This window comes from Panthera uncia, chromosome F1, assembly GCF_023721935.1.
Source record: "Panthera uncia isolate 11264 chromosome F1, Puncia_PCG_1.0, whole genome shotgun sequence".
NCBI classification, from domain to species: Eukaryota; Metazoa; Chordata; class Mammalia; order Carnivora; family Felidae; genus Panthera; species Panthera uncia.
Window position 1 is genome coordinate 43598289 of NC_064813.1, and position 27191 is coordinate 43625479.

Consider the following 27191-nt stretch of genomic DNA (forward strand, 5'->3'; position numbering starts at 1 on the left):
AGGGCACGGGGTGGGGGCGTGGGGGTGGTCTTCTGTGTCTTCAGGCCCAGTGCCTCTCAGGTGGTTAGGTACTGAGCGTCTGTGCGCACCCTAAAGAAATCAGTGCTAGGCGGAAGAACTGTATGCAGACCTAGGGCTTGTACAGGAAGGTTCTCATAAGCAGCAGCTGATACTGAAAAACCAACTCTGGACTCATGGGTTCACTTCTTCCTCTGACTGGCTGGGTCACTACGAGGGGCACTCCAAAGGCAAGGCCACGCAACCTGGAAGCCCACAGCAATACTAGCAGCAGCAACAGTAATGTAAGTGACACTGCTACTAACATAATCCTCCATGCGTTTCCATGTGCTTTCCCAGCCATCATCTGAATGTTCCTCTTCAGCGGCCTAAAGTGGCCCTACATTCTTTTCCAGAATCCGGGAAACACCTTTCTTTCAGACCATGAGAGGGAAAAAAAAAAAAAAAAAAAAAAAAAGAAAAAAAAAAGGACTTTCCTAGGACTGAGAGCGGGGATTCCCTCTCCACGAACGTGCACTCTCCACCACGCTCACCGGAGCTGAAGGCGAGCCCCGCGAAAGCGCGTGCGGCCCCTGGGAACACTCCCCACACCCGGCGGCCCCCGCCTCCCAGAGAAGGGTCTCGAGCCCGGGAATCCTCTAATTAGGCTCGCCCCCATTGGTTGTCCCCAAGGCACCTCCGTGCCGTCACGGTGTTATGCTAATGAGGGGGAGTCTCATTGGCTCGGCCCCCGGCGGCAGCTGCGACGGCTCTGGCGGGGAGAGCCGGGTTGGCCGCAGCTGGGACCAAACGCACGGTCCCTCTCTCGCCGGCTCCTGGCTGTGCCGCGTGCACGCCCGCGCGGGGACCCGCTGCCGGGATTGCCCTCGGAGGAGGCTCCTCGACCCGCCTTTTAGGAAAGTGCCTCCCCAGCCTGCAGCGCGCACGCCCCCTCCCCTCTTTCTAGGCACCGCGCGCTTTCGTTTTTGTTTTTTGTTTTTTTCCGCGAAGTAACTTTTGCATTCCCGCCTCCCCCGAGTCCTGGGGACCAGAGGCGGTGCCGAGCCTGGGGGCGGTTCCTTGGCAGCGTAGATTCTTGTCAGAGCCAGACTTTTGCTCCTGGGCTCGGTTTGCATCATCCCCATCACACCCTCAGGAGAGAGGATCCAGCCCCCTTTCAGCCTCAGCTTCCGGCTCGGAGCGGACCCCTCCCCCTCCCAGGCCCCTTCCCCTTCCCCGTCCCTCTCCGGACCACGCATCTTGCTAGTCCCCTCCCTCTACTCCGCAGAATTTTCTTTTTCTCTCCCTCCACTCCTCTGTTCGTCGTTTTCTGTTTCCCACTCTTTGAGGAAGGATGGTTGATTTGGAGAGCGAAGTGCCTCCTCTGCCTCCCAGGTACAGGTTTCGGGATTTGCTGCTAGGGGACCAAGGATGGCAAAACGACGACAGGTAAGTGGTGCTGTGCAGTCTTGCTCTGTCAGTACAGCTGAAAAAGGGACAGAGATGGGGAGGCTGAAGAGGGAAGAGGAGACAAGAAAAAGGGAGCCAGAGACGGGAGGAGAGAGAGTTTAAATGGCTTATCCATGTCTTATGATATGTCTCTCCATTTTGACTGTATTGAGCAGTTGCTATAGACAAGGGACTCTTTGCCTTTTCACTTTCTTACCCTTGCAATGTATTTATTGCATTTATTTGGTACTTATTCTTTTGTCTATCTGTGCTTTCCTAGGGTGTGTATAAGGCTGCTACGAGAGGTGCAATACATCCAAATGGCACGCAGTATCAGTGCCATATAATTTTCATTTTTTCCTTTTAGGTGTTGTTCCTCAAATTCAAAAATGTATTCAAGGTAATTGAAAAAGCACATAAGAAACTTAAAATCTCTTGCACCTGTTTACTAACTCCTTGTCAGTGTTGTCTTGTTAAGGTGTTCACCTGCTGCTAGGAATTTTATACTCTTAACATCTGGAGTTGTAGGTAGACAATTGGTTTAAATATGTAACAGGTAGTTAGGAAAAATGACGTTTTCAGTTGAAAATATTCACTTTGAGCAGGTAACTGTGACTATGATTAATAATGGTGTTTGCATAACATGATCCAACCTTTTCATAATGAATGTTAACCTAACTAGTGTATATGTCACAAGATTAAAACTTAAGTTTCAAAACTAGAATATTATCAGCAAAATACTGCTCTTGTGTTCTATCTATAGCATCATTGCTTTGCCTCGTCAAACTTCTGAAATTCCTCCGGCTATCTGATTCATTATTTGAAAGACACATTTTATGTTTCATTGAATTTAGTATTTTCTGGAAGTCATTTCATGTATCACATGCCATATGTTTTTGTGTTTAAATAATCTGTGTATACTAACTAGGCTCTCTCAACTCAATTGAAATATTTCCTTGAAGTTTGGTATTAATATTCTATTTTAATTACATAAAAGATCCATTACTGGTCCTGTTCAAAATCTCCCCGTTCAGCACTGGTTTTTTTCTCACCGTTTGAGCTTTCAATACCAACTTCTGACCATATGCACAGAGGCTTTTATATTAGGCATCAATTTTGGACTTCTTTGGTCTCGTATTAGTAATTTGAAGGGATTGGATGTTTCTCAGAGGGTACTATTTCAATGCAATCTCTTAAAGGTAAAACATATATATATATATATATATTTGTTAGAAATTAAAAGAACAAATTCCAGTTTACCAGTATGCTTGGAAAGTAAGGTGTTCTGGTTGACTGAAGATAAGGACATGAATATTAAACAGATTGCAGTGTTAGTTGACTTTTAGATAAACTGTATTGGCCTAGTTTAAATGGCTTATCAAATGCACCATCGTGTTCATAGTGATTGAATCTATATTTGTTACTTGAGGACCTTAGGATCATCACGTAGAATAGAAATCCCCATGGTGGAAAGTGTGAGATGGACTTAATTTCATAGAGAATATATTTTGGATTTGGTGGTGAGAGCATTGTTTGTTTCTTAATATTGTATCCAAGGTAGAATTGTTCATGTGGCTCCCCTCATTTTTCTAAGGATGCTGAAGATATATTTCAGTAATTAATAATTTTGGTTAGTTGAATACTACCCAAGTAAGTCACTGCTATATTAAAAAAAGTTTTACACATTTAAAATATCCGTTATGATCAAAGTTTCTGCTAAGTTTAACTTACAATCTGGGCCGTATTTACTATTAAAATCAAGTATTAAACATTAAAAAAATTGTTCATCCATTTGACTAGTTTTGTGGCTTCATGAAAACTTAATAGTTAGTTTTGGTTCCATTTGTTGTCCATCTTTGAAGATGAGATCCTTGGATTAATAGTGACTCAGCTTTCAATCCTTTGCTCATTTCTTCACTAGCTGAGTTGTCTTGGGTGAGTCATTCAGCCATTATGAGATTCAATAGTTTCTGTAAGGTACAGAACTAACACTTAGCACTAAGCACTGGCTTGTGTTATATGTTAACTATGCTAATAGTGTGTGTGTGTGTGTGTGTGTGTGTGTGTGTGTGTGTGTGTGTGTAAGGGTATATGTATGTATGTGTGTATGTATGTATTTTAGAGACTAGGAAACTAAATGTATGGGCAATTAAATACTTGTCTTGGTAATATATCTTATGAGTGAAAACATGACACCGGGGCTCTGTTCTTTGCAACATTCCTCAGGAAGGTCCTCAATTCTTTCCATTTAAGTTGTCTGAAATTGTAAGAATAATTTTACAGCATCCAGCACAGTTTAGGTGCTCATTAAATGTTAGTTCCCTTCTTCACTTCCTATTTGCAGTATTCAATTATTTTTTAAATTTTTCTTCAGAATCATTAATTAATATGCAGTAAGTAAGGTCATCTTCTTTTGTCTTTCATATGCTCATAAATTTCTCTTTGCAACTGAATCTGAGTAGCCTTCTTGTTTGACTCTGTTATCATGTGCTCAATTCCTATGGAGCTGAGGAGAAAGCACTCTTTCATGTAAGAATAGGTAGATGATTTATACCAATGGATACATTTAGTGTTTTGTCCATATTCTCTAGGCTATTTTCTATGAATAGTCTCTGCCTGAGGTTTTTTGTTTGCTTTTTCCCCCTGGTCTCAGAAATTCCCCAGGTCTTGGAGAACAAGCCAGAAGTGCCATTGAGTAAATAAGGAATTGTTAGATAAATACCTTAGCTTTCTAACTTCTTGGTTGGATAATTCTAAAGCATATTCTACACTGTGTCCAATGGGACTGAGCTCCAGTTGCCCACAGTGGTAATTGGTTTGATATTACAAGCTTTATTGGCTTTCTTCCCCCTCTCCCCTACTGGGGAGATCAGTTCTGGGATCTGTTCCCAAATAAACTACTTATGCTCCAATCCTTAGCTAAAGATATGCGCTGGGGGAATCTGAACCAAGGTGGGTATCTTTTCCGTCTAGAGTAACATCCTAGAAATGGTGGAGGAATCAGCTGATGGGAAAGTAGACACTTTCTACCTTGCTCTTCTTGTTAAGAATTTTAAATTAAATCTTAGTAGGGCATGATTGATTGGAATGTGCAAATGAGTAAAGCATACTACTTTACCCCACAGATTTTCTGTAAACTAACCTTGGATACTTCACTTAAATTTATACTCTACCATCTTTTGGTAGGGAAAAACACACATGCTTAAGTGCATATGTAATGTACATGTGACGTGTATATGTGTGTGTGTGTATATATGTATAGACTTTGTGTGTGTGTATCAATGCCATTTTTATATAATTATGTCTCCCTGAATTGCATTCTGGTAACCTTTTCTGAGTAGGACATAAAAGAACCGAGTTAGACATAGCATTGTAGATAACTGCACATTTAGCATATGAATAACGTAAGACTCTGAGGCCATGAAATAAGTTTGAGAGTTGCTAAATAAGAACACTGCTAAAGCCTAGAGATATCTGTTGCAGGTATGCCTCACATTTATTTCTTTGGCATCCTGAGTAAAATAAAAAAGTCTAATTCAGGTGGTCTGTGTGATATTTCTTTAATGATCATTTATCCATTCAGCTAATATTTGACTACATGCTGCATCTCAGGGCCTTATCAAGTTAGGTTTTAGGAAGAATATAAGGAGGAATATGGAACAGTGCTTTGTCAGGTGTTCACAGATAGAGAGATAAGCTCCCCTCACCCAAATATTGACAGTATTGTTTATGTTACGCTGTTTTTGCAGAATTTCAATTTTAAGACTGTCAAGAAGATCATGTACCCTTTGTAGATAGAATAGTCAGTGTTGGTTGGAAATAAAGTCCCTGTATTAGGGATGGCTCAAAGTGTTCAAAATCATTTGAATCTAGTACTTAGGATACGTAGTATCTTCAAAGTTACTCTGTGATTAAAATATGACTAGAGACAGAATTTATCTGGTTTTATATGGAAGCCATTCTGTAATATGTAGAATTGTAGCAGTGTTATAATCTATTGTTTTCTGTTTTAATGTTTCTATGATTCACAAAACAATAAAGATTTAGAATGTTCTCTTGCAGTTAAGGATTGGTAAATTTCAAGTTTTAAATGCGTTAAGACAGAACAAGTCTTCATCGTGACTTAATGTTAAAATTTGGAACACAATGCACTTGATGTGGATAAATTGTCATCACTGTTGATAAATTACTGTTAATGGACAATTCTTGTTGCAGTCATACAGGAGTAGGGCTTTTATTTAATTAACACCATTCAGTTTTCAAATATCTGGTCGGTTGTTTCAACTCCAGTCATTTTAAGTGTAACTTTCATATTTTATAGGTGGCAGTTAAAAGTGATGTAAGCAAGTCACCTAATGTATTGTAGTAATAATTGAAAATATAAAAGGATTTGACAAAGAGTGCAATCCAGTCAATTAATAGTTTAAGAAGTATTTATAAAATGGTGAAAATGTTTGGATAGCTTTTGGAGTATGTGTAATTTTAAATATCATACAGTGCAAGTATATTACTTTATATAATAAAATTGGAACAATGGATTTGGAATGGCACATTTATATAACCTACCAATTTTATTTCTCATAACAAAATTATATATTATTTTGAAAAGTAGTCGTTTGATATAAAGTACTTATTCTAAACTTGTAAGTTCAGGCCATTAAATACACTTTTAAAATATTTTGTGTTAGTAAAAAGGAATGAAATGTTATTTTTACTATTTATATAGTGGAGTCAACTTTTCATATGCGGTATCTATAAAAATGGTTTAAGTATTATTAAGAGAATCTAGATAATGTTGTATTTCTTAGCACTATTATATTAAGGGAAATCTCCATGAATAAGGCAATAAAAAATTACCTACTACTGAAGTAGGTAGTGGTGAAAAAGACTTTAGATTATATATATATATATATATATATATATATACACAGTATAATATATACAATGCAGAGAAATATGCATTTTTAGTAATTTTTGTTTATCAATATTTACCAGGAATTTTTTTTAATATAAAAAAGTATATGATTTCTTCCTTTTGACCTGATCTTATAAACTGAAATGTGGCTTTTCAGATTACATAGAATTTACTTATTTTTATTTTTATTTTTATTTTTTTTACATAAAATTTACTTTTAAAGTGTGATCCATTTACCCACTCTCATATATATATCCACTTTCTGTATATGCTTATGTGTTAATAACACCTGTTCTGTATTATACTTATAACTTTTCAGAGTACTTCTACATATAATAAGTCTTGAATAAGGGAGGTTGGGAGGTAGTAATTTCATTTTCTACATAAGTTATTTGACGTTTTAAGGAGATTAAACTTTCTACTAAATAATTTCTCTATAGTTTCAAATTAGTCTTGAGGATAGATGCAAAAACATAATTCTTTATGGATGACCAGCAAAATGGCTTCAGCTAACTTGTCTTATCAAAATTATTAACACACTTTCCCTCTTTTTTGTTAGTAATGTCATTCAGCTTCTGCAAAAGTACGTTTGAAGGATAGTTGGAAAATAGTGCAGATGAAGGCTGAACACTGACAGCTTTTGTCTTCATTATTAGTACAAAATAAAAATTAACTAACAATGTATTTAGTCATAAGGTGTGGCTGTAGCTTAGGCCATGCTTTTATTCTCTTGCTGTTAATAGTGAATGTGATAGTTTTATTGACTTTTCCAAATCATGTTCTTGTCTATTAAAATGTTTTACATGTTCATAAATCACTTTGTCATTGGTGGTTAATTGTTTTTATTAGTGTATTTATGTATTCCCAACATTGTCTTAATTATGCACCATCCTTCTCTAAGGTTACTTTTAGAAAATGAAATCTAACCAGTTGCTTTATGTATTTATAGTTTGAAATTAAATTAGCTTGGCCTCTTCTGAGCATATTTATTTATTTATTTTTAAGTTTGTTTGCTTGTTTATTTATTTAGTAAGTAATCTCTACATCCAACATGGAGCTCCAACTCATGACTCAGACCAAGAGTCACATGCTTTTCCCATTGAGCCAGCCAGGTACTCTACATGAGCCATACTTAATACTTTAATCAAGATGTTTTTTAGAGATGCCTGGGCGCTCAGTTGCTTAAACATCAGACTCTTGATTTTGGCTCAGGTCATGATCTCATGGTGGGTGGTGGGTGAGTTCGAGCCCCGTCGTTGGGCTCTGCACTGTGTCAGCATAGAGCCTGCTTGGAATTCTCTTTCCTTCTCTCTCTGTCCCTACTCCGTTCATTTTCTCTCTCTCTCTCTCTCTCTCTCTCTCTCAGAATAAATAAATAAACTTAAAGAAATTAACAAAAATAAATTTTAAAAGATGTTTGTAAACTAATGCTTTTACTGAGTTTTAAGTTGCTACTTAAAAATAATCAAAATAATAGATGATGATCCAGAAAGACAATTACTTTTACTTTTTGACAAGCCTTGACTTGATATGGGTTATTTTTATTTTTTTTAAATGGATCATGGAAACAACAATTCTTTTCACAAGGATCTTAATCATCAGATAGCAATAAAGTTGCAACGGAAGAGAAAATCACTTGGAGGCCAGAGTGAAAAAGCAAAGGTGCATCTAGAGCACTGATCACATCTCATCCTCAGTACCAATTCAGGATTGGTTGTGTGGAACTGTAGAAAGTGAGATGTAAGTGAAGGTAGGGGATGTGGAGTCCTTTCGCATACTGAATGTACTGTTTCAGTAGGGTAGCTATGGATAAGCAGGGCCGGAAATGTCTAATTTGCATATATCTCATGTGGCAGAGTGACCATGTGCTTGCTTGCAGCAGATGAATAAAAACCCAGGCTCCATGAAGGCAAAGAAAGCACTGAAAATGGCATCAGATCCTTTGCATCTGATCATCTAGAAGCATAAGAGTGGATTCGAAATTTCTGACCTTGATTCCTCAGTAACTAGGTAGAACTATAACAAGCCGACTTGTAAAGAGAATCTAAGATGTAGTATAATTTCAAGGGAAGGAGGAACCACTGCACATACTTGGAAAAATAAATCATTCATGTAAACAAATTCAGTGCACCAGTGGTATTAGATTTATTTGTTTCCTTTGGCTTAGAAATACAGATGGGTTTGGAGTTGGGAAGTGAGTCAGTTAGAGGCTGGAAAGCCCTAGTTGCCTGAAAGGAGTAGGGGGAAAATGCTCCTGAGTATAGGGGGGAAAGAGGACAGGGAGATTTCTTTCCACAGTTTTGTCTTGGATCGATCACATTTATCTATACCTATTTGTGACAAATAGAAGCAGTGAAGGTAAACAGAAACAAACCCAGACTGTCAAGCTCAGCTTGTCTGTAGGGGACTGTGGCTGGCAACAACTCCCCCATTCTTTGACCTTTTCTTGTTTAGAGTCTTCACTGGGTTTCTCTTTGGGACTGTGCTTTAGTGCTCTACACCATTGCAGTTATGACATGGCTTTAAAGAGTGAGAATCATGCCCTCTGTGTATGCATTCCTTAAACTCAAGAGTTGTATTACTTCCAATTTTCACAGTATGTAAATGTGTATAAGAAATGGATTTTGCATACAAAGCCAAAAAGCAGTGCATCTAAGAAATAAGGGACTGCTTGTTCTTGGCTTTCTTGTACTGGACTTTGCACAGAATCATAAAGATGAATTGTTATTACAGGGGCACACTTAGCCCATCTTGTAAATCACTGTGTGAATAGGGATAAGAGAGGATTAACACATTTCAACCTCATTTGACTCCCTGTGGGAAAACTTGTAGATTGTCCACATATTGCAGACAACCAGTTATTAACAACAGGGACCAGATGTGTGGTTTAATAATGGACAACCTGCTGTCTCGGGCCTGCCAAAAACTGAAATACCACTCGATTCCCTAGGAATCACATAAGGTGATCAGTAAGCTGCACAAGTACCAGTGAAGAGTGATGGCAACGACTTTAGTCACTGCTGTAACATGTGGTGATTACATTGGCAAATTATAAAGGGGAGCTTTCAGTATATATATTCTTTCTATTTCTTGCCTATCTCTCCACAGGGGTTCATGTGCCATTTCACCTATTTCTGCTGAAAATACAGAAGATCAAGTGAAAACCAATGGTACTGAATTAGTAGTTATATAGGCAGGGAACATTTATCAAGAGCTTAATGTATGCCACACACTGTTCTAAGCATGTTACATGTATTATTTCATTTAATCTTCACACCAGCTCTGAGGAATTCTGTTATTTGCCCCTTTTTATGGATGAATTATCTGAGGCACAGAAATGTATAGCTTGTTCTAAGTTACATAATCACAAAAGGTAGAATCAGAATCTAATTATTATGCCTGTCAACTATGTTTAGAATGTAAACAGATGTGATTTAATGCTATTAAATAACAGGACAAAATACAAACAAATGTAAATGCTTTTAAAGGTAGAAAAAAGTCATATAGCATCTCGATCCCTCTGGGCCCCATATTACAATGATTAACTCAAAAGAAAAGCTATGGAATTTTCAAAGTTGGTAATATTTTCTGGGAGAAAATAAGTTCTTTTCTTTAAATGGAAAGCATTGTTCTTTTGATAGTCTGGAGAGAGTGGATTAAAATAAGAAATTAGTAAAACAACTAAAACAGATTTTATTTAAACAAAGTATAGATGAATCAAAAAGGCATCATATAAGGTCATATAATTAACTTACTAATATTCTTAAACTGTTCACTTTAGAAGGTTTGGTCAAGGTCATCCATTTCCCATAGCTCTTTGTTACTTTAGTTAATCTACAATTGTCTTTCTTTAGATTTGGGTGGATGTTTTGTTTGTTTTTTGTATGTTCCTTAGTAGAACATTGGAGTTTCTTACTTACACTTCTACTGTTTAAGGTATTTGTACATGGATGAAATTCATTTTTCTCAGCCACTCTTCTGGTGATAATGAAAACTGTCCCTATGGGGGCACCTGGGTGACTCAGTCGGTTGAGCGTCCGACTCTTGGTTTCAGCTCAGGTCATGATCTCACAGTTTTGTGGGTTCAAGCCCCACATCGGGCTCTGTGCTGGTAGTGCAAAGCCTTGTTGGGATTCCCTGTCTCCCTCTGTCTCTCTGCCCCTCCCCCACTTGGGCTCTCTGTCTGTCTCTCTCTCAAAATAAATAAATAAACTTAAAAAATTAAAAAATACCCTCTCGCTATGAGGTTTAAATGGGGGTAATGTGAAATTACTGACTGTGAGTTTAACACGTAACCCTACCTATTAGTTTCATCTATTCCAAAGAAAATTTGCAGTGGTTCATATAAATACATGCAATAGGATAAAATAAATTGAAAATACAACAGAGAGAAAAGATAATAAGGGGGAAAAAACCAAATCAGGTGTAGAGTTGATACACAATGTGAATCTATGAGTTCCTATATTGTTACTGGAGATGGACCTCAAAATTAGCCAGAGCAAAGAAGACATGATCAGTTGCCTAAGATGAGAAATAAACTAGTAGTTCAAGAGAAATACAGCTTTACTTGGTGTGCAGGCTGAAAAGACATTGCTCCTGTGGATCTTCAGTTAGTGTGCACTATCCTCATTCTCTCTCCTATCATAAAAGAATAGCAAGTTTCATAAGACTTTTGTAATGTCTTTATTGCCAGGTCCTGAAATAATTAGAAAGAATTACTCACTTGAAGTAGATTTTCAGGACACTCATAAATGTATTTCAGTTATATCTTGTAGGACAATAAAGGGAACACTTGAGATTACTGATGGATTATGAGCCTTTCATGTATCTTTAAAATTTTTTTAAATAGTCTTATACTACTCAAAGTGATCTGTAGGTTCAGTGCATTCCTTTTCAATACACCAATAGTGTTTTTCACAGAACTAGAACCAAGAATCCTAAAATGTATGTGAAAGACCTTGTGTAACCAAAGCAACTTTGAGAAAGAATAACAAAGCCGGAGGCATCACAATTCCAGATTTCAAGATATGCTACAGAGCTATAGTAATCAAAACAATATGGTACAGGCACAAAAATAGACACATAGATCCATGGAACAGGATAGAAGGTCTGGAAATAAACCAGCACATATGTGGTCAGTTAATCAACTGCAAAAGAGGTAAAGATACCAAATAAGGAAAAGATAGTCTCTTTAATAAATGTTGGGAAAACTGGACAGCTACATGCAAAAGAATGAAACTTGGCCACTCTCTTATACAATACACAACAATAAACTCAAAATGGATCAAAGACCTAAATGTAGGATCTGAAACCATAAAACTCCTAAAAGAAAATATAAGCAGCAATCACTTGGACTTTGCTCTTAGCAACATTTTTCTGAATAAGTCTCCTAAGGCAAAGGAAAAAAAAAAAAAGCAAAAACAGTCTACGTTAAACTGAAAATCTTTTGCACAGTGAAGGAAACCCATCAACAGAATGAAAAGGAAGCCTACTGAATGGGAGAATATATTTGTAGACTGTATATCCAATAAGGGGTTGCTATTCAAAACATATAAAGAACTCGTACAAGTCAATACCAAGGAAACCCAGATAATCCAATTAAAAAATGGGCAGAGGGCCTGAACAGACATTTTCCCAAAGAAGACATACAGTTGGCCAACACAGACGCAGAAAAAGATGCTCAACATCACCAATTGTCAGGGAAATGCAAATGAAATGAGATATCACCTCACACCAGTCAGAATATACAGTATCAAAATGACAAGAAATTACAAATGCTGGTGAGGATGTGGAGAAGGAGGAACCCTCATGCACTGTTTGTCGAATGGAAGTTGGCGCAGCCACTGTGGAAAAATTGAAAATAGAAATACCATATGATCCAGTAATTCCACTACTGGGTATTTATCCAAATAAAATGAAAACACTAATGCACCCCTATGTTTATGGCAGATATGGAAGCAAGCTAAGTGCCTATCACTAGGTAAATGGATAAAGTTAAACACACACACACTATAATGTTAACCATATAAAAGAATGAAATCTTGTCATTTGTGACAACATGGATAGACCTAGAGGGTATTAAGCTAAGTGAAATAAGTCAGAGAAAGACAAATATGCGATTTCACTTATATGTGGAATCTAAAAAACCAAATAAACAAAAACAGAAACAGACTCATAAATACAGGGAGCATCCTGTGGTTGCTGTAGGGGGGATGGGAGGGCAAGTGGATTAAGAGGTACAAATTTCCAGTTATAAAATAAATCATAGGGATGAAAAGTACAGCATAGGGAGTATCATCAATAATACTCTAATGTATGGTGATAGATGGTAACTACACTTATCACGATGAGCATTGAATAATGTATGAAATTGATGAATCACTATGTTGTACACCTGAAACTAATATGACATTGTATGTCAACTAAATTTCAATTAAAAAAAAAAAAAAGATTCACATTGACAAAATGGGGAGGGCATCAAAACCAAACTTGGTCTATTTCATGATAGTTTTAAAAACATGAATGCATTCACTAAACTAAATTTAGTTAACTAAAAAAACCCCCAAAACTTTAAAAAATATAAATGACTTTGATTAATAAATAAGAATGCAGGGAGTTTAGAGTTGATATTCCTTGTTGTGCACCTGAGTGTAAGCATTGTCAGTAGAGGCTAGGATGGACATAGCTTTATGGAGAGTCTACAAAGATTCTAACCAAAACATAAGACTGAATTGTGGTCACTCTCACCTCCTAACAGACATTGGATTGTTTCTTTTCACACAAATGCCTATGGTAAATACCATAGTATTTAACATTCCGTTAAGACTTTGTAAGTATCCTGAATTTACTTATGGATTTACTTATATTATATATATATATGTATATATATGTATATATATATGTATATATATGTATATATATAAAGTGCATAATTATAAAGCAGACTTCTGGTTGCTAAGTAATTGATAAAATGTAACCCCAAACTACATATTTTTTTCAATTTACCCATCACCAATTTCACTATAATCTCCCTGAGTTTTCCATTTCACAACTTGGCAGTGGTTTTGTATTTTTCTTTTTGAGCTCACTTTTCCTAAATGCTTGATCTCCATTTCTTCTTTTTTGATAGGATTTCACTCCTTTTTATATTTAAGTGAACAGAACACTTGCCAGCGTGCTTCATTGTTTGGAGTCTGTTCTATGCACCCCACTTCTAACAATGTTCCATCGCCAGTTCAATCCCCACTTAACCCTCGTATCTTTATCATAGTCTTCTTGAACGTGATTTTAACACATAGCCGTGTTTTAAAACCTATGCTATGTCACTAATGCTTATCCTATGAAATTTAAGCCACCGAGTTCAGTACTCAGTGATCTTCGTTAATTGATTCCTTCATTATTTTTTCCTAAACTGCCTTTTAGAGTTTAATCAGTGTCATTATTCACAGAAATCACCCCTTGCCTCACATGCTAATGGCTGCTGACACGCTTGTATCATACTATGACCTGACGCTGTACTGAATCTCTTCCTGTTCACGTCATCCCCTTTTTCATGACTGTACCCTGAATTAGACACAAAGCCAGAGTTACTAAAAACATTTTCCAAATCAGGCTTTTCAGTATATTTTGCTTATTTTTTTAAAAGTCTGCATATTTTTCTGTTGTTTTGCAATTACTCATGTCATTTCAGGTTTAACATATATCTTTCTAGGGAAAGAGCTGTGTCTTCAGTTCATTTTGGATCCTCTTCTATATTAACACAGGCGGTTTACACAAAGACTTCCAAAATATCAATTCTGTAAAGTACTTTTAAAAGGAAAGAAAGTCACAGTTCTGAATATGTAAGTGTACCACTTATATACATATATACATTATTATAGTAAAAATAGAGGTCACTTAAATTTGAGACTTTTTTTCCTTCATGGAAAAAAAAGTAGTTTTTTAAAGCTTATTCTAAAGCCAGGTCTGGTAGTTTGACTTGAAAATGCCTTTTCTACATCTAGTTTGATATTCACAAGGAGCTTTCCTTTGGAAATGGCAAAGCAGAATGTGCTTCAGTCCATAATTCATACTGTGACAGTTCAAATGACTGTTAAAGTGAATTCTGAAATTTGCATGGGGAACAGCTCTGTGAAAGCCATCAATCTGCATGACAGCCAGCAGTGCCATCGTCCAAGGGACTTGTGGAGGTGTGAAAGATCAACTCCTCTCCTGCTCACTTAGGTAGTGGTAATAATACTTATATAATTGGGATGAACAGAAGGGGGGCTTTTTTTTTTTTTTGGTCTTAAAGCTTATAAAAATTTTTTTCTTATTGAGGAACAGTGCTTACACTAGTTTACAGTGTATTTAATTTTGCGGTGTTAACATGAATAGGATGATGTCCTGGAGGAATAAAAACGTGAGATGTATCAGTGACAGTTATCTAAGCATGTTCTGAGTCCTTGAATAGAAGGCACATTATTCTAAAACATGTATATTCCTGTTATTACTCTCTTTCCTAAGTCAGATCCTTACCTATTTGTTTTTGTCACATGGAATGACCCCTTTGGATTTAACTTCACTCCTCCTTTTCAGTGCTAGAAAGAAGCTTGTCAGACATCTCTTTACACTTGCAGCTTTACTGCCACATGGAAGGTAGGAGAGAGACAAATTCTAATCACTTACAGAATTATATAATTAAAAGTATGCTTAAAAAAGACTAATTAAAACATTCATTATAAAGTTGTTCTGACTTGCTGATTCTATTCCTTCTGCAACATATTCCAAGTAATGTCTCCTTTTAGTAAATTCACATAGTGAAGTGAGGGGAAGCTCCCTTTGTGCCTCCCAAATTGTGTTCAGTTGAACTTACTTCTGCTACCAGTGAGGCGTGATGATGTATGAGAAATATTTGAATGATGTGATCCCACGCTCACACTATCCTTGAGCTGGTATTGTGTTGGAGGGATAAGACTTACAAAGTAACTACTATATAAATTAGAACATGGTACATCAGTATTATGGGAGTTTTGGAAAAGCTTCTTGGAGAGTTCTAGGGAGAAAGTAAATTTTATATATTAGGATTCATTTATTAGAAATAAAGTAGTAATGGCTAGCACAAAGGTTCAGTGGGTCTTCCACAGGGCATATTCTAGGAAAACATGCAGTTATGAGACTAATTTGGAAACTATCGGACACATGAGGATCAGTAATGGATATTAATAGTTTTGGGGGAAAGATTGTAGGAGACTTGTATTGCCAAGTGAAAGTGTTTGTTTTTTTGTACACTTTGGAGAATTGTTGAACAGCTTTAAATAAGTGGTATAAAAATTGTAGCTTCAGTGGAATTATTGCTTTGGAACTATGTGTAAGGGTTCAGAAGAAAAAAAAGTGGGGAGATTAAACTGGTTAATGGGCTAAAAGAGATAGAACAGGGATAATGAAAATTGATAAAAATATCCAATAGAAAACTTTGGAATTATCATTAACAAATTTGAGAATGGGTTAGGGCGAAGAATATCAATGTTTTGAAATGAGAAGAAATACAAAAAAGTGTCATGTTCATTCAATACAGTCTGATATTACATATTTGGATTATAAATTCTAGGAGGCAAAATTTCTAGTGTGTAGTATCTAATTATGCCTTGCAAAGCATCCAAGAAAGGTGCGACTTAGTATACACACTTTTGTTATTGATCAAATGTAATTCAATCCAACAAGCAATAGCTAAGCCCTGACCATGAGTTGTGGTATGTGCTAATATCTCTGAAAACAAAGAATAAGATGTTGCCAACCTTCACTTATCTCAGAAAGGGAAGAAGGACAAATAACAAATAATTATTGTATAGCATACTATATTAGGAATAATACAAGTTTTGAACAAATTATGAAGTTAGCACGGAAGAAGAACGATTATGTGATGGTATTCTGTACGCATAATATGTACACGTAAAAGCTACTACATTGTATTTTGACCTTTTAAAATTTATTGTTTTTGGATTCTTTACAACATGACTAGAAAGGTAAAGCAATCCCACATGCATTTTATAGGTAGAAACTCAACTAAAAAGAACTTAAATATCCAGCACAAATAGCAGAAATTCTCTACTGATTCTTGTAATTGCAAGTTATAGAAAAGCACTCTAAGATAATAATAATTAATACACTCTAAAAACAAGAATTCTGGGGCTAGAGTAGTTTCAGGGTTGGCTTTAGAACCCAGGATATTTCCATTTTACCCTTGACATCCCCTGACAGATGTTACTTATTTATCTTTGGCACTGGTCCCCCTTAGTCCCAGAAGGGCTGTTCTAGTTCCAAGTATGGTATACAGTGACAAAGTCCAGAGGTGGACAAAAGAATTGTCCTTGTCTTATACCCTTATTTAAAGTGAGAAAATTCAGTGCCAGAAGCATTGCAACAGATTTACTCTCATGTGCTATTGAATAGAATTGGTTTTGTGTCATGCCCATGCCCATGCCCAAATAAAACCATGGTGAGGGTAATGAGACCAGTATGAATAGCTTAGAACAGTTTCATTCAACCTCTGGGACTGGAGGTAAACTCTGCCTGCTTGAAATAACTCTGCCACTTCTAGATAAATGAACAAAATCAGAATTGTTTATGGAAGAAAAATGTGTGTGTGTGTGTGTGTGTGTGTGTGTGTGTGTGTGTGTTTAGGTAGGTGAGGAGGGATGCAAGTTGGGCAAGAGATGATGGCTATCATGAGGTAGGGAACCCATTGTTATAATTCCAAGTATAATTTTAACTTAGAGTATACTTGTTAAAACATGTGATAGTTTTCCTTCACTTTTGAGCAGCTTTCAGAGGAAATTATAATTTCTCCTGGTATTCTAAGTCTCTTGATAAATAGAATGGCTCAACATGTGAGTGCTCTCAAATTCCCTTAAAGAAATTGTAATGTAATATACACTACCTCAACTTGTAACTGGGTCCTTTGGAAAATGGTAAGTCACTCTGAATTGCCTCTGTGGTACATTGATTAATGGATCTTGAGAATGCAAATCTTTTAACAAAATCAGCATTTAATTGTATATGTGTTAAGGAAGTTTTGGTATTTTCAGTGCTGGGTAGTAGATGATAGGAAGGGAATATGTGTATAAGCTATAGCTGAGGTGAAATCTTCCTTACTGGCAAGTGACTTAGAAGCAGCAACTTTGTTTTACCTAGAAATTTTAAACTAGATCAGCCATCAGGATTATGAGTAATGGAACATTCAGGTTCCTAACTGAAAAGTCATTCTTTATCTGGGAGAGCATGTCCCACATTATCAGAAGATCATGGAAGAAAACCCTGAAGGTCCTGCCAGGTTATGGGGGTAGCAGGAGGTCCAAGCTCCAGAGGAGGAGGTGGTGGTGGGGGGCTAGGGCGCCGTCTTCTAAAACCTGGCCTGTATCCCAGGGACTATGGCACTATATCTCTGTCTTATAATCAGCCATTAAATCAGACAAGTGTAATTTGTCCTGCTCGTTAATAAATATATTATCTGGCAGTAGCAAGTATCTGTTGCTTACTTAAAGCAGATTGTGGGAATTTTATATAATCTTCCCTCTTCCTCTCCCCTGCTGTCCTTTTATATTTTTTGCTGGTTTGGCATATTTAAAATGGATTATGTGAAAGGTCATAACCAAGTATGGGGAGAGGTAAAGCTGGACTAGTATTATATACTTAGTTTTATTCCTTTTAATTTCTATTTTAACATTTTAGTGATTTCCCCACGTCTAGAGGGCTATGCTGTTTTTAAAACAACAATGGCTACAAAAATGCTTTCTCTGGTATTGGAATGAGGAAAGCAAGAGGAATGTCAGTGTTATTTTATTAAAAAAAATAGCTATGGAAAGAGCCCAAATGTCTATCAACTGATGAATGGATTAAGATATATCTATATCTATATCTATATTTATATCTATATCTATATCTATATCTATCTATATATATATCTATGTATATCTATATATCTATATAGATATAGATATATAGATATATATATATACACACACACAAAATGGAATACCACTCTGAGATGAAAAAGAATGAAATCTTACCATTTGCAACAACATGGATAGAACTGGAGGGTATAAGGCTAAGTGAAAGAAGTCAGTCAGAGAAAGACAGGTATCATATGATTTCACTCATAGTGGAATTTGAGAAACTTAACAAATGATCATAGGGGAAGGGAAGGAAAAATAAGATTAAAACAGAGAGGGAAGCAAACCATAAGAGACTTTCAAGTACAGAGAACAAACTGAGGATTGATGGGGATGGATGGGCAGAGGGTGGGGAAAATAGGCGATGGGCATTAAGGAGGGCACTTGTTGGGATGAGCCCTGGGTGTTATATATAAGTGATGAATCACTGGATTCTACTCCTGAAGCCAAGACTACACTGTATGTTAGCTAACTTGAGGATTAAAAAAATGGCTTTCAGAAGGTTTATAGGAGCACATCCTAGGTAATGCTTAGTAAAAATTGATTTAAATATTTATATGCCTAAAGAGCTCTTTTAATGAAATGGGATTAGTATGGTAGGTTATAAATTCAATAGCTGACACAATGAAAGAAATAGACTGTTAGATCTATTCAAAACATCTATAGAGATCCAAGAATATTAAAGATATGCATGAGTAGCCAAATATAATAAGTGTTAATGAATATACTAAGTGTCACAAATATATATGATTTTATAAGGAAGGAGCAGCTTCAAGATTGAGCACGATGGGGTGGTCTCAGAAGGGTTGGTGTGTGCTTGGATGGACAATCCAAAGGTAGCTAGTTTTACAACTAGTTTTATAACAAAAACAAGGCAGGATGTTATATTTAAGCTTATTTGAAAATTCAGTTGCTAATAAATTTATCAAATTTTATCTTTTATTTTAAAAATCAAGTTTTGGTCTTTAATACTTCTAGAGTACAAATACTATGCTAAATAGTTTTTTTTGGAGAACGCTTTAATGCAGTTAGGACATTTTAATGAGCACATAAAATCTTCGACTATTTACTTATACATATATACACATTTATTTTGTACATGTTGACTTTCAGGGTTATGTTTACAGGAACGGGGTTATACCAGAGAAGATACAGTTTTGTTAACTGTTGTTTTCTGGAACATATTGTTAAGTGCATCTGCTTAAATCTGTTACATGAAATGTATCTTTAAGTAGGTTCTGAAACAAGATTACTTACAATTATATAGTATGCCATAATATGAATGTATTATATTTATTTACTTAGGTATTATTGTTGTTAGACATTTAGATTGCTTTCATGCTGATATACTTTTTTCTTCTAAATGTTTATAGCGGGGTGCCTGGCTGGCTTAGTCAGTTGAGTGTTTGATTCATGATTTCTGTTTAGGTCATGATCCCAGAGTCTTGGGATGGACCCCCATGTTGGGCTCCACACTGAGCATGGAGCCTACTTGGGATTCTCTCTCGCTCTCGCTCTTGCTCTCTAGCTCTCTCTTTTTCTCCCTCTGCTCCTCTCCACCACTCACATGCATGTGCTCTCTCTCTCAAATAAATAAATAGATATATAACTAAATAAATCCTTAATAGGCGTCTCTAAGGCCCTGCTGATGATTTTCCCAAAATAAAAACTTAAATATGGGATTACTCTGTCAATGAATAAGACCATTTTATGGCTTTTAATGAATATTTCTATATTGCACTGCAGAAATATATTTTAGTTTCCATGTTCAATAATCCATGTATTATTATTTATTTATTAAAATTTTTTTTGACGTTTATTCATTTTTGAGAGACCGAGAGAGACAGAGTGTGAACAGGGGAGGGACAGAGAGACAGGGAGATACAGAATCCTGAAGCAGGCTCCAGGCTCTGCGCTGTCAGCACAGAGCCTGATGCAGGGCTTGAACCCACAAACCGTGAGATCATGATCTGAGCCAACGTTAGACCCTTAACAACTGAGCCACCCATGCTCCCCAGTGGTGCCTATACCTATACAGATTCTAGATCATTTTAAAATACAAGTTTACAACATGATAGACTAGAGAGCTCTATATTAGTCCTTTTACCTTTCCTTGTGAATCATCTGTCTTACTATATATTTACTTTCTGTGTGTATTTTCCTTGTCTCATTATGTATTTGTATCATTGGCAAAACAGAAGCAAAAAAGAAAAAAAAAAACAAGGAAATTGACCTATCACTACATGTATTAGCAACAGCAATAAAAGCACCTGCTTTTTAAAAATGTCAAAATGCTTACAATAAGAATGTTTTTGTTTGCTAATAAAATCTCTGTTTTTACTGTGTGCTGCTAAGGAAAAAAAAAACAAGGAAAAAGATGAACAAATCACACCTATACCTTACCCTCTAGGAAAAGCTGATGATGTACATGAATAATATTCAGGTTTTATTATTTCAAATAAATCATCACATTTTTGGCATACTGTACCCAAGACAATAGGGCAGTAGCTTTTAGTTTAAATGTTTTGTTTTCTGTTTTTTTTTCCTGTCTATTGAACCCATGTTCAAATACTACCCCTGCAGAATTTGAGCTGCAAAAGCTGATATTCAAAGCCACTCTCTCTTGAAATGGCAGTTTAGTTTAATAATAAGAAGAGAATTTGTCCTATCCTGACTCAGCTGACAGGAAAAGTTGTTTAAAGTATTGATTATGATGATGATGATTATGATGATAGTAATTTTTCTACACTATCTTATCAAGGCAAGAGTCAGCCAGGCATTGAGCCAGAGAGCTTTACTGCTTTTGAAGAGATGTATTCATTTTTCTCTAGAATGAATTAAATAGTTGGGAGCAGTGGAGCATGTCAGTATGTCAAAACAGAGTAATTTGAACTGTCTTAGCTTTGTAGTGGACCTTTATTTTATTTTATTTTTTATTATGTTACACTTACCTAGGCCACTGGATAGTCCATTTAGTTCTAAAAGCAAATATCAAGGAGCTGGTATTACATGTTCTCTGGGTTATTTGTGACACTTCTTTTCATTAAAACGGTAGATTAGAATTTAAATGGAAAATTAAAATAAATTTTCTGTATTGAATATTTATGTAAACATGTCTATAAATTATTATAATTAAAACCTACAGAGATAAATCTTATAAGCATCCACCTGAATTAGGACTCTGAGATGAAAACATGACACTTAGCAATTTGAATAATGATACAAAATGTTAATAAATGACAAAACTTCATGAATTGTTGTATTATAGTATGCTATGAAATAATTAAAAGGGAAAAGGTCATATATTTAAAAGATTTTTTTTTAATGTTTTTTATTTATTTTTGAGACAGAGACAGAGCATGAGCAGGGGAGGGGCAGAGAGAGAGGGAGACACAGAATCCGAAGCAGGCTCAAGGCTCTGAGCTGTCAGCACAGAGCCCGTCGCAGGGTTCGAACTCACAGACTGTGAGATCATGACCTGAGCGAAGTTGGACACTTAACCGACTGAGCCACCCAGGCGCCCCGGTCATATACTTTTAATGTCATTATAGTATGGTTGTTGATAACATATTAACCAATTTTTGCACTGGGTTTGGGTCTGTCTTCTAGCATTTAGTGACTGTGTACCTTTGGGCCATTATTTAATCTCTGTAGTTATCAATGTCTTCATCTGCAAAATGAGAATAATAATTTTACTGTCTTTGGGAAGTGAGATAATCTAGGAAAAGCCCTTAGGGTAGTACAAGGTAATAATTACTGCTAAATAAATGTTGTTTGTGTTGTTAATTTATTAGCAATATTTTGAAATTTTAGGGTACCTAGTCAGGCTTTAGAAGTCATCAATATGTTGTTACTTGATTTTTTTGTTATGACTTAGAAAAATTATTTTTGAAAACATATTTTTAAGAAATATATCTTTTAAATGTAAGAAGTGTCAGCTCTGTTAAATTTTTATTTGAATGTTTCTGCATATGGAATATTTCCTACATTTCATTACACAGCTTTGAGAAAAATAGAATCTTGATTCTTGATAGCAAAAGTTTATTGCTATTTCATGTTTCGTAAACTCTGAGTTTGTTTTAACAGTATTATGGTAATTGTGCTTTGGGGAGTCAAGCTCCAAGATAAAGAGTTCTTTCATTACTTACAGACAACAAGACTTTTGTTCTCATGTGAGCACTTATTAAATACTGCAGTTAAAAGATCAAGTGAAGAACCCCTGAAAAATGGTTTGTAATGATAGGATATAGTGGAAGAAATTGTAAATTGTACCATTTAATATTAAAAAAAATATTTTCTCAATTTTAATTTTAGTAGCTGTCTAAACTATTTTTTCCCTGGCTGTATATTTCTCTCTACTTGTCTTCCTGAAAACTCATGTTTCATAAGAGGAAAGATGATTGACTGTAGGTTCTCCCAATAGCAGGATAAGAAGGTGACTCAGTATCAGATCAGTTACTATCATTAATGGTAACAGAAAAGAATACTAATGAGTATAAGAGATGTTATTCTTCTAGCAACAAAAGGTCTAACTTATTAATCAACTATTATCAAAGCAATTTAAGCCCCCAAATGATCAAATTCTTAATATTACTACTAGCTTTAAAACTTTAAATCAACAGTTTAAAAATCCCTTAAGATTTTGAACAAACCTACAAAATTGGAAACCTATTAGCAAGAAGAGAAGTGAAGGGACTGATTAATCCACTCATTATATTATTAAGAATTTAATAGAGTTGAGATTTATGTACATTTAAAATAAATATTTGTCTCTGGATTTGTGTGCATTTAAATATCTTCCATGAGATGTTGCCTTTCTGAATATACTAAAGATGTGAAAATGTATGTATGTACTTGAAATAGTGCAGAAAATCTTCTATTACTTAGAATTAAAAAAAAGAATGTCATTGGTGTTTGCTTTTATTTTATTTATTTAAAGAAAATTTTTTTTACTCTTTGAGAGAGACAGAGAGAGAAAGAGAGAGCGCCAGAGTGCGAGTGGGGGAGGAACAGAGAGAGAGGGAGACACAGAATCCAAAGCAGGCTCCAGGCTCTGAGCTGTCAGCACAGAGCCCAACGTGGGGCTGGAACTCATGAACCATGAGTTCATGACCTGAGCCGAAGTCGGATGCTTAACCGGCTGAGCCACCCAGGCGCCCCTACACTCTGAGTATTTTTTAAAGAGAGTTCACTCTTACTGTTCATTTTCATAGGAACTAAGCTCTAACATTGGAATCTTTTCCATGAAAGTGGCCCATTTTTGGACTGCTCCCCTGTGTCTGACTGGGATTGTGTTCCTGTTCTTCTAAATTATAGACCATTGCGTTTCCATATTTTTGAGATGTATGTGTTTCTATCATGATGTTTGTTTTTCCTTGTTCCTGTGTTCTGTCAACCTTTTGGTGATTCCTATGCAGTCGTAGAAGGTATGGGTGCAGATTTTCATTCTTTCTTCTTTTCCCAGATTCTGCTCTTCTTCTTCCAGATTCTGCTGTATTAGTATGATCTTCACCTTAGTGAACAACCAGTTCAAGACCCTCTTTTTATAGTTTTTTTTTTAGTTTGATGACTTTCAGATCTAGTTTTCTTCAGCACCCTCTTGTAAGGCTGGAGCCTAGCATGACCAGAATTGCTTTACTTCTGGTAATTTGTACTGCAACATCCCACTGTCTAACTGATTGTCCTTCTGGCCCACACACTTCCTTACTATAACACTAACCTGATTTATTTTTACATTCATCAACACCTTCAGTCCCTTGTGCATTCCACTGCCATGCTTCTTTCCCATTCATTTTTAGCATCTTTTTCTTTTCTGCCTCTTACTTACTTGTCTACCTTCTGCACTTTCTTTTGTCTTACTGCCCCACCTGACACTCCTCTTACAGTTTCTGATGCCAAGTCCAGTGAACAATTTCTTCCTCTTTCTTGAAACTTCCTTCTCTTGATTTTTATGATGTCATTCTCCTTCAGTTTATGTTCTGCCCATTCTTTCTTAGTTTTCATTTATAGGTTTCCCTTCTTTTACTTATTCTTAAAATTGGGTTTTACTAGGAATTATTCCTTGGCGTTTTGTTGTTTTCAGTTCTTATCATTTTCTAGTTCACTTCATTCAGACTTCAATAACTTTAATGATGTATTGATGATTTCCAGACCTTTATATTTGTCTTACTATTCTATCCAGAGCTCTAAAATTATATGTACTTTTTCCCCACTGAATGTCTTTGCATAGTTGTCCAGCTGATTCTTCAATTCAGAATGTCAAAATCAATTTTATCATCTTAAAACTACTTTTTCTCCTGTATTTTCTGTTTTCGGGAATGATAGCAACACACAGCCAGCCACCCAAGCCAGGAGCATTAAATTCTACCTAAAGCTTAGTTTACTACAAGTTTCATTGATTCAACTCATAGATGGCTCATATGAATGTCTTTATGTTATTTTAGTTCTTACTCTTATGATTGATGTGATTGTTATTCTCATCTGGACCATTGAGAAGTGTCTTATTAATTTTTCTGCCTGCCTCAGGCTTTCCATCTCAGACTGCTGGCTGAGAACTCCTTCATTTGGAATGAGTAACCACCCTAAGAGGAATCCACTTCACCCCCATCCTGCCATCCCATAGTCACCCATATTTTTGATCACTATCACTTACCTTTTGTCTCAGCATTTTTAGGAAGACTTTCTTTTCTGTAGATCTCTCTTCTCATAATCTTCTGTATTTTGCTCTTTCCAAACCATCATACTTTGTTTATTCTACTTTATCTAGTTTGGATAAGCTGAAGCAGCTGACATGGTTCATCTGTATCCTGGCCTGAAGCATCGTTGCTGTAAATGGTGTGGTGGTAAGAAAACAGTTCAAGGTGCTAAGTTTTTGAATCAAGCCCAGTCCAAGCTGCCCTGTCTTGAGTGTTTGCTAGAGGCACTAAGGTAGTGGCCAGGACTGAAGAAATGACAACCTGACCTTCCTTGGTAAGGGAGCTCGCACAACTTGCCCTCTGTCATTCTACCTAACCTGCAAGCCTCTCAAAACCTGAGCTTTGCTTCGCAAATTCATTTCCCGTTTCCATAAGAAAAAACGCAACTCTTTTTGTTTAATACCAAAGGTCCCCATGTTAGACATTGCATTTTTAACCCATGTCATTATTTATACATTACCAGAGGTTACAATTTATTTGCCAGACAGAATCTAAATAGAACACAACATGTCAAATCGAGTGATGTGCCTTTTTTTTTTCCACCAGATTTTCTTCCCCCTACTTTTTTTTTTTTAAGTTTAAGATAACATAGCAATTTAACATAATAAATAGATAAAAGGATGTAGGGCCTAGAATCAAGGAACCTGGACTATTTTAGATCTGTATAGCTCTAGGATATTTCCTCCTGGCCTAAGTAATATGGGATTAAATCTATTCATGGACTTTAGCTCCTTATTAGACCATTTATGTAACATTACTGTTTACCAGGCATTCTTCTCTAAGTGTTTTACATGTCCCATGAGAAAGTATAATATTATTTCCATTTTATAGATGAAGAAACTGAGACAGAGAGAGATTAAGTGACCGAGTGATAGTTACAAAGCTAGAAATTGGCAGAGCCAGAAACTCAAACCCTGTTCTTCTTTACCATTAGGTTGTGCCCAAAGAAGATAGGAAGGTATAGGAAGGAGAGGTGGGGACTGGGGGAGGAGGTCTTTGGCTTATTTCTCTAAAATCTAATGTCGGTAGGGGCGCCTGGGTGGCTCAGTCGACTTCGGCTCAGGTCATGATCTCATGGTACATGGGTTTGAGCCCTGTGTGGGTTCGAGCCCCGCGTCGGGCTCTGTGCTGACTGCTCGGAGCCTGGAGCCTGCTTCGGATTCTGTGTCTCCTTCTCTCTCTGTCCCTCCCCAGCTTGCGCTCTGTCTGTCTCTCTCAAAAATAAATAAACATTGCCAAAAAACTTTTTTTAAATCCAGTGTCAGTAAATAGGAATAGATAATCAATAGATATTAATAAAATACAAGTTGATTTTGAAATATACGTGTTTTTTAAGGGAAACTTTCCTGAGGACTGGCAATATTCTGCCACAGAATTTTCTTACAAGAGAGATTTAATTTTCTAAAGTGTGAAAATTTAGATATTCCTGATGTCCATTATTCAACTATCGTATGTCTGTCTATTCATGTACATATTTAGTATAATTTAAATAAGAGACCAACAAAATGGAAGACATTTTTTTCCAAAACAAAATGAGATATAATGGAAGAAAGATAAATTGGGTGTTTTTTTATAAGACAGTACCTTTAGCAAATACTTTTTTTTTATTTATTTTATTTTTTTTATTTTTGGGACAGAGAGAGACAGAGCATGAACGGGGGAGCGGCAGAGAGAGAGGGAGACACAGAATCGGAAACAGGCTCCAGGCTCCGAGCCATCAGCCCAGAGCCTGACGTGGGGCTCGAACTCACGGACCGCGAGATCGTGACCTGGCTGAATTCGGACGCTTAACCGACTGCGCCACCCAGGCGCCCCTAGCAAATACTTTTAAGATTAGTTGAAAATAATTTGTATTTGAGTAGGACTTCTTTCCCTACTCAGAAAATTGTTATAAATGAATGAAAGCAAATCTCTTCTTCAATAATACTCTTCCCTGTGCACCCCCAGAGTTCTTCTTCTTAGGATACTTACCCAGCGCCTGTAGAATGAGTCAGGTTGCCAAGAAATGTTGGATTACATTAACTTCATTAGACTCAAATTCTGGAGTAGCCTCAGGCAGAAAGGGATTGGAAAAAAATGAGTCCGTATTCATCTGGTGGCATTCATTTTCAGGGAGGAGCAATGAAAACTCAAAAACCTCCACATTATTAAATTTAATGTTTTTTTAAAACATAATTATCTATTTAACATATAGATAAAAATAAA

The 27191-nt window shown here is 36.2% G+C and overlaps 1 protein-coding gene across 2 annotated transcripts in view; it reads left to right on the forward strand.

Moving 5' to 3' along the window:
- Positions 1 to 744: 744 nt before the first annotated feature.
- KCNT2 (potassium sodium-activated channel subfamily T member 2) overlaps positions 745 to 27191 on the forward strand; it is a 359762-nt gene continuing 333315 nt past the window's right edge. For both annotated transcript variants that reach the window (XM_049634538.1, XM_049634537.1), the window contains exon 1: positions 745 to 1446. In XM_049634538.1, the coding sequence (XP_049490495.1) occupies positions 1352 to 1446 (95 nt within the window). In that variant the 5' untranslated portion in view covers positions 745 to 1351. The remainder of the gene's footprint in view (positions 1447 to 27191) is intronic.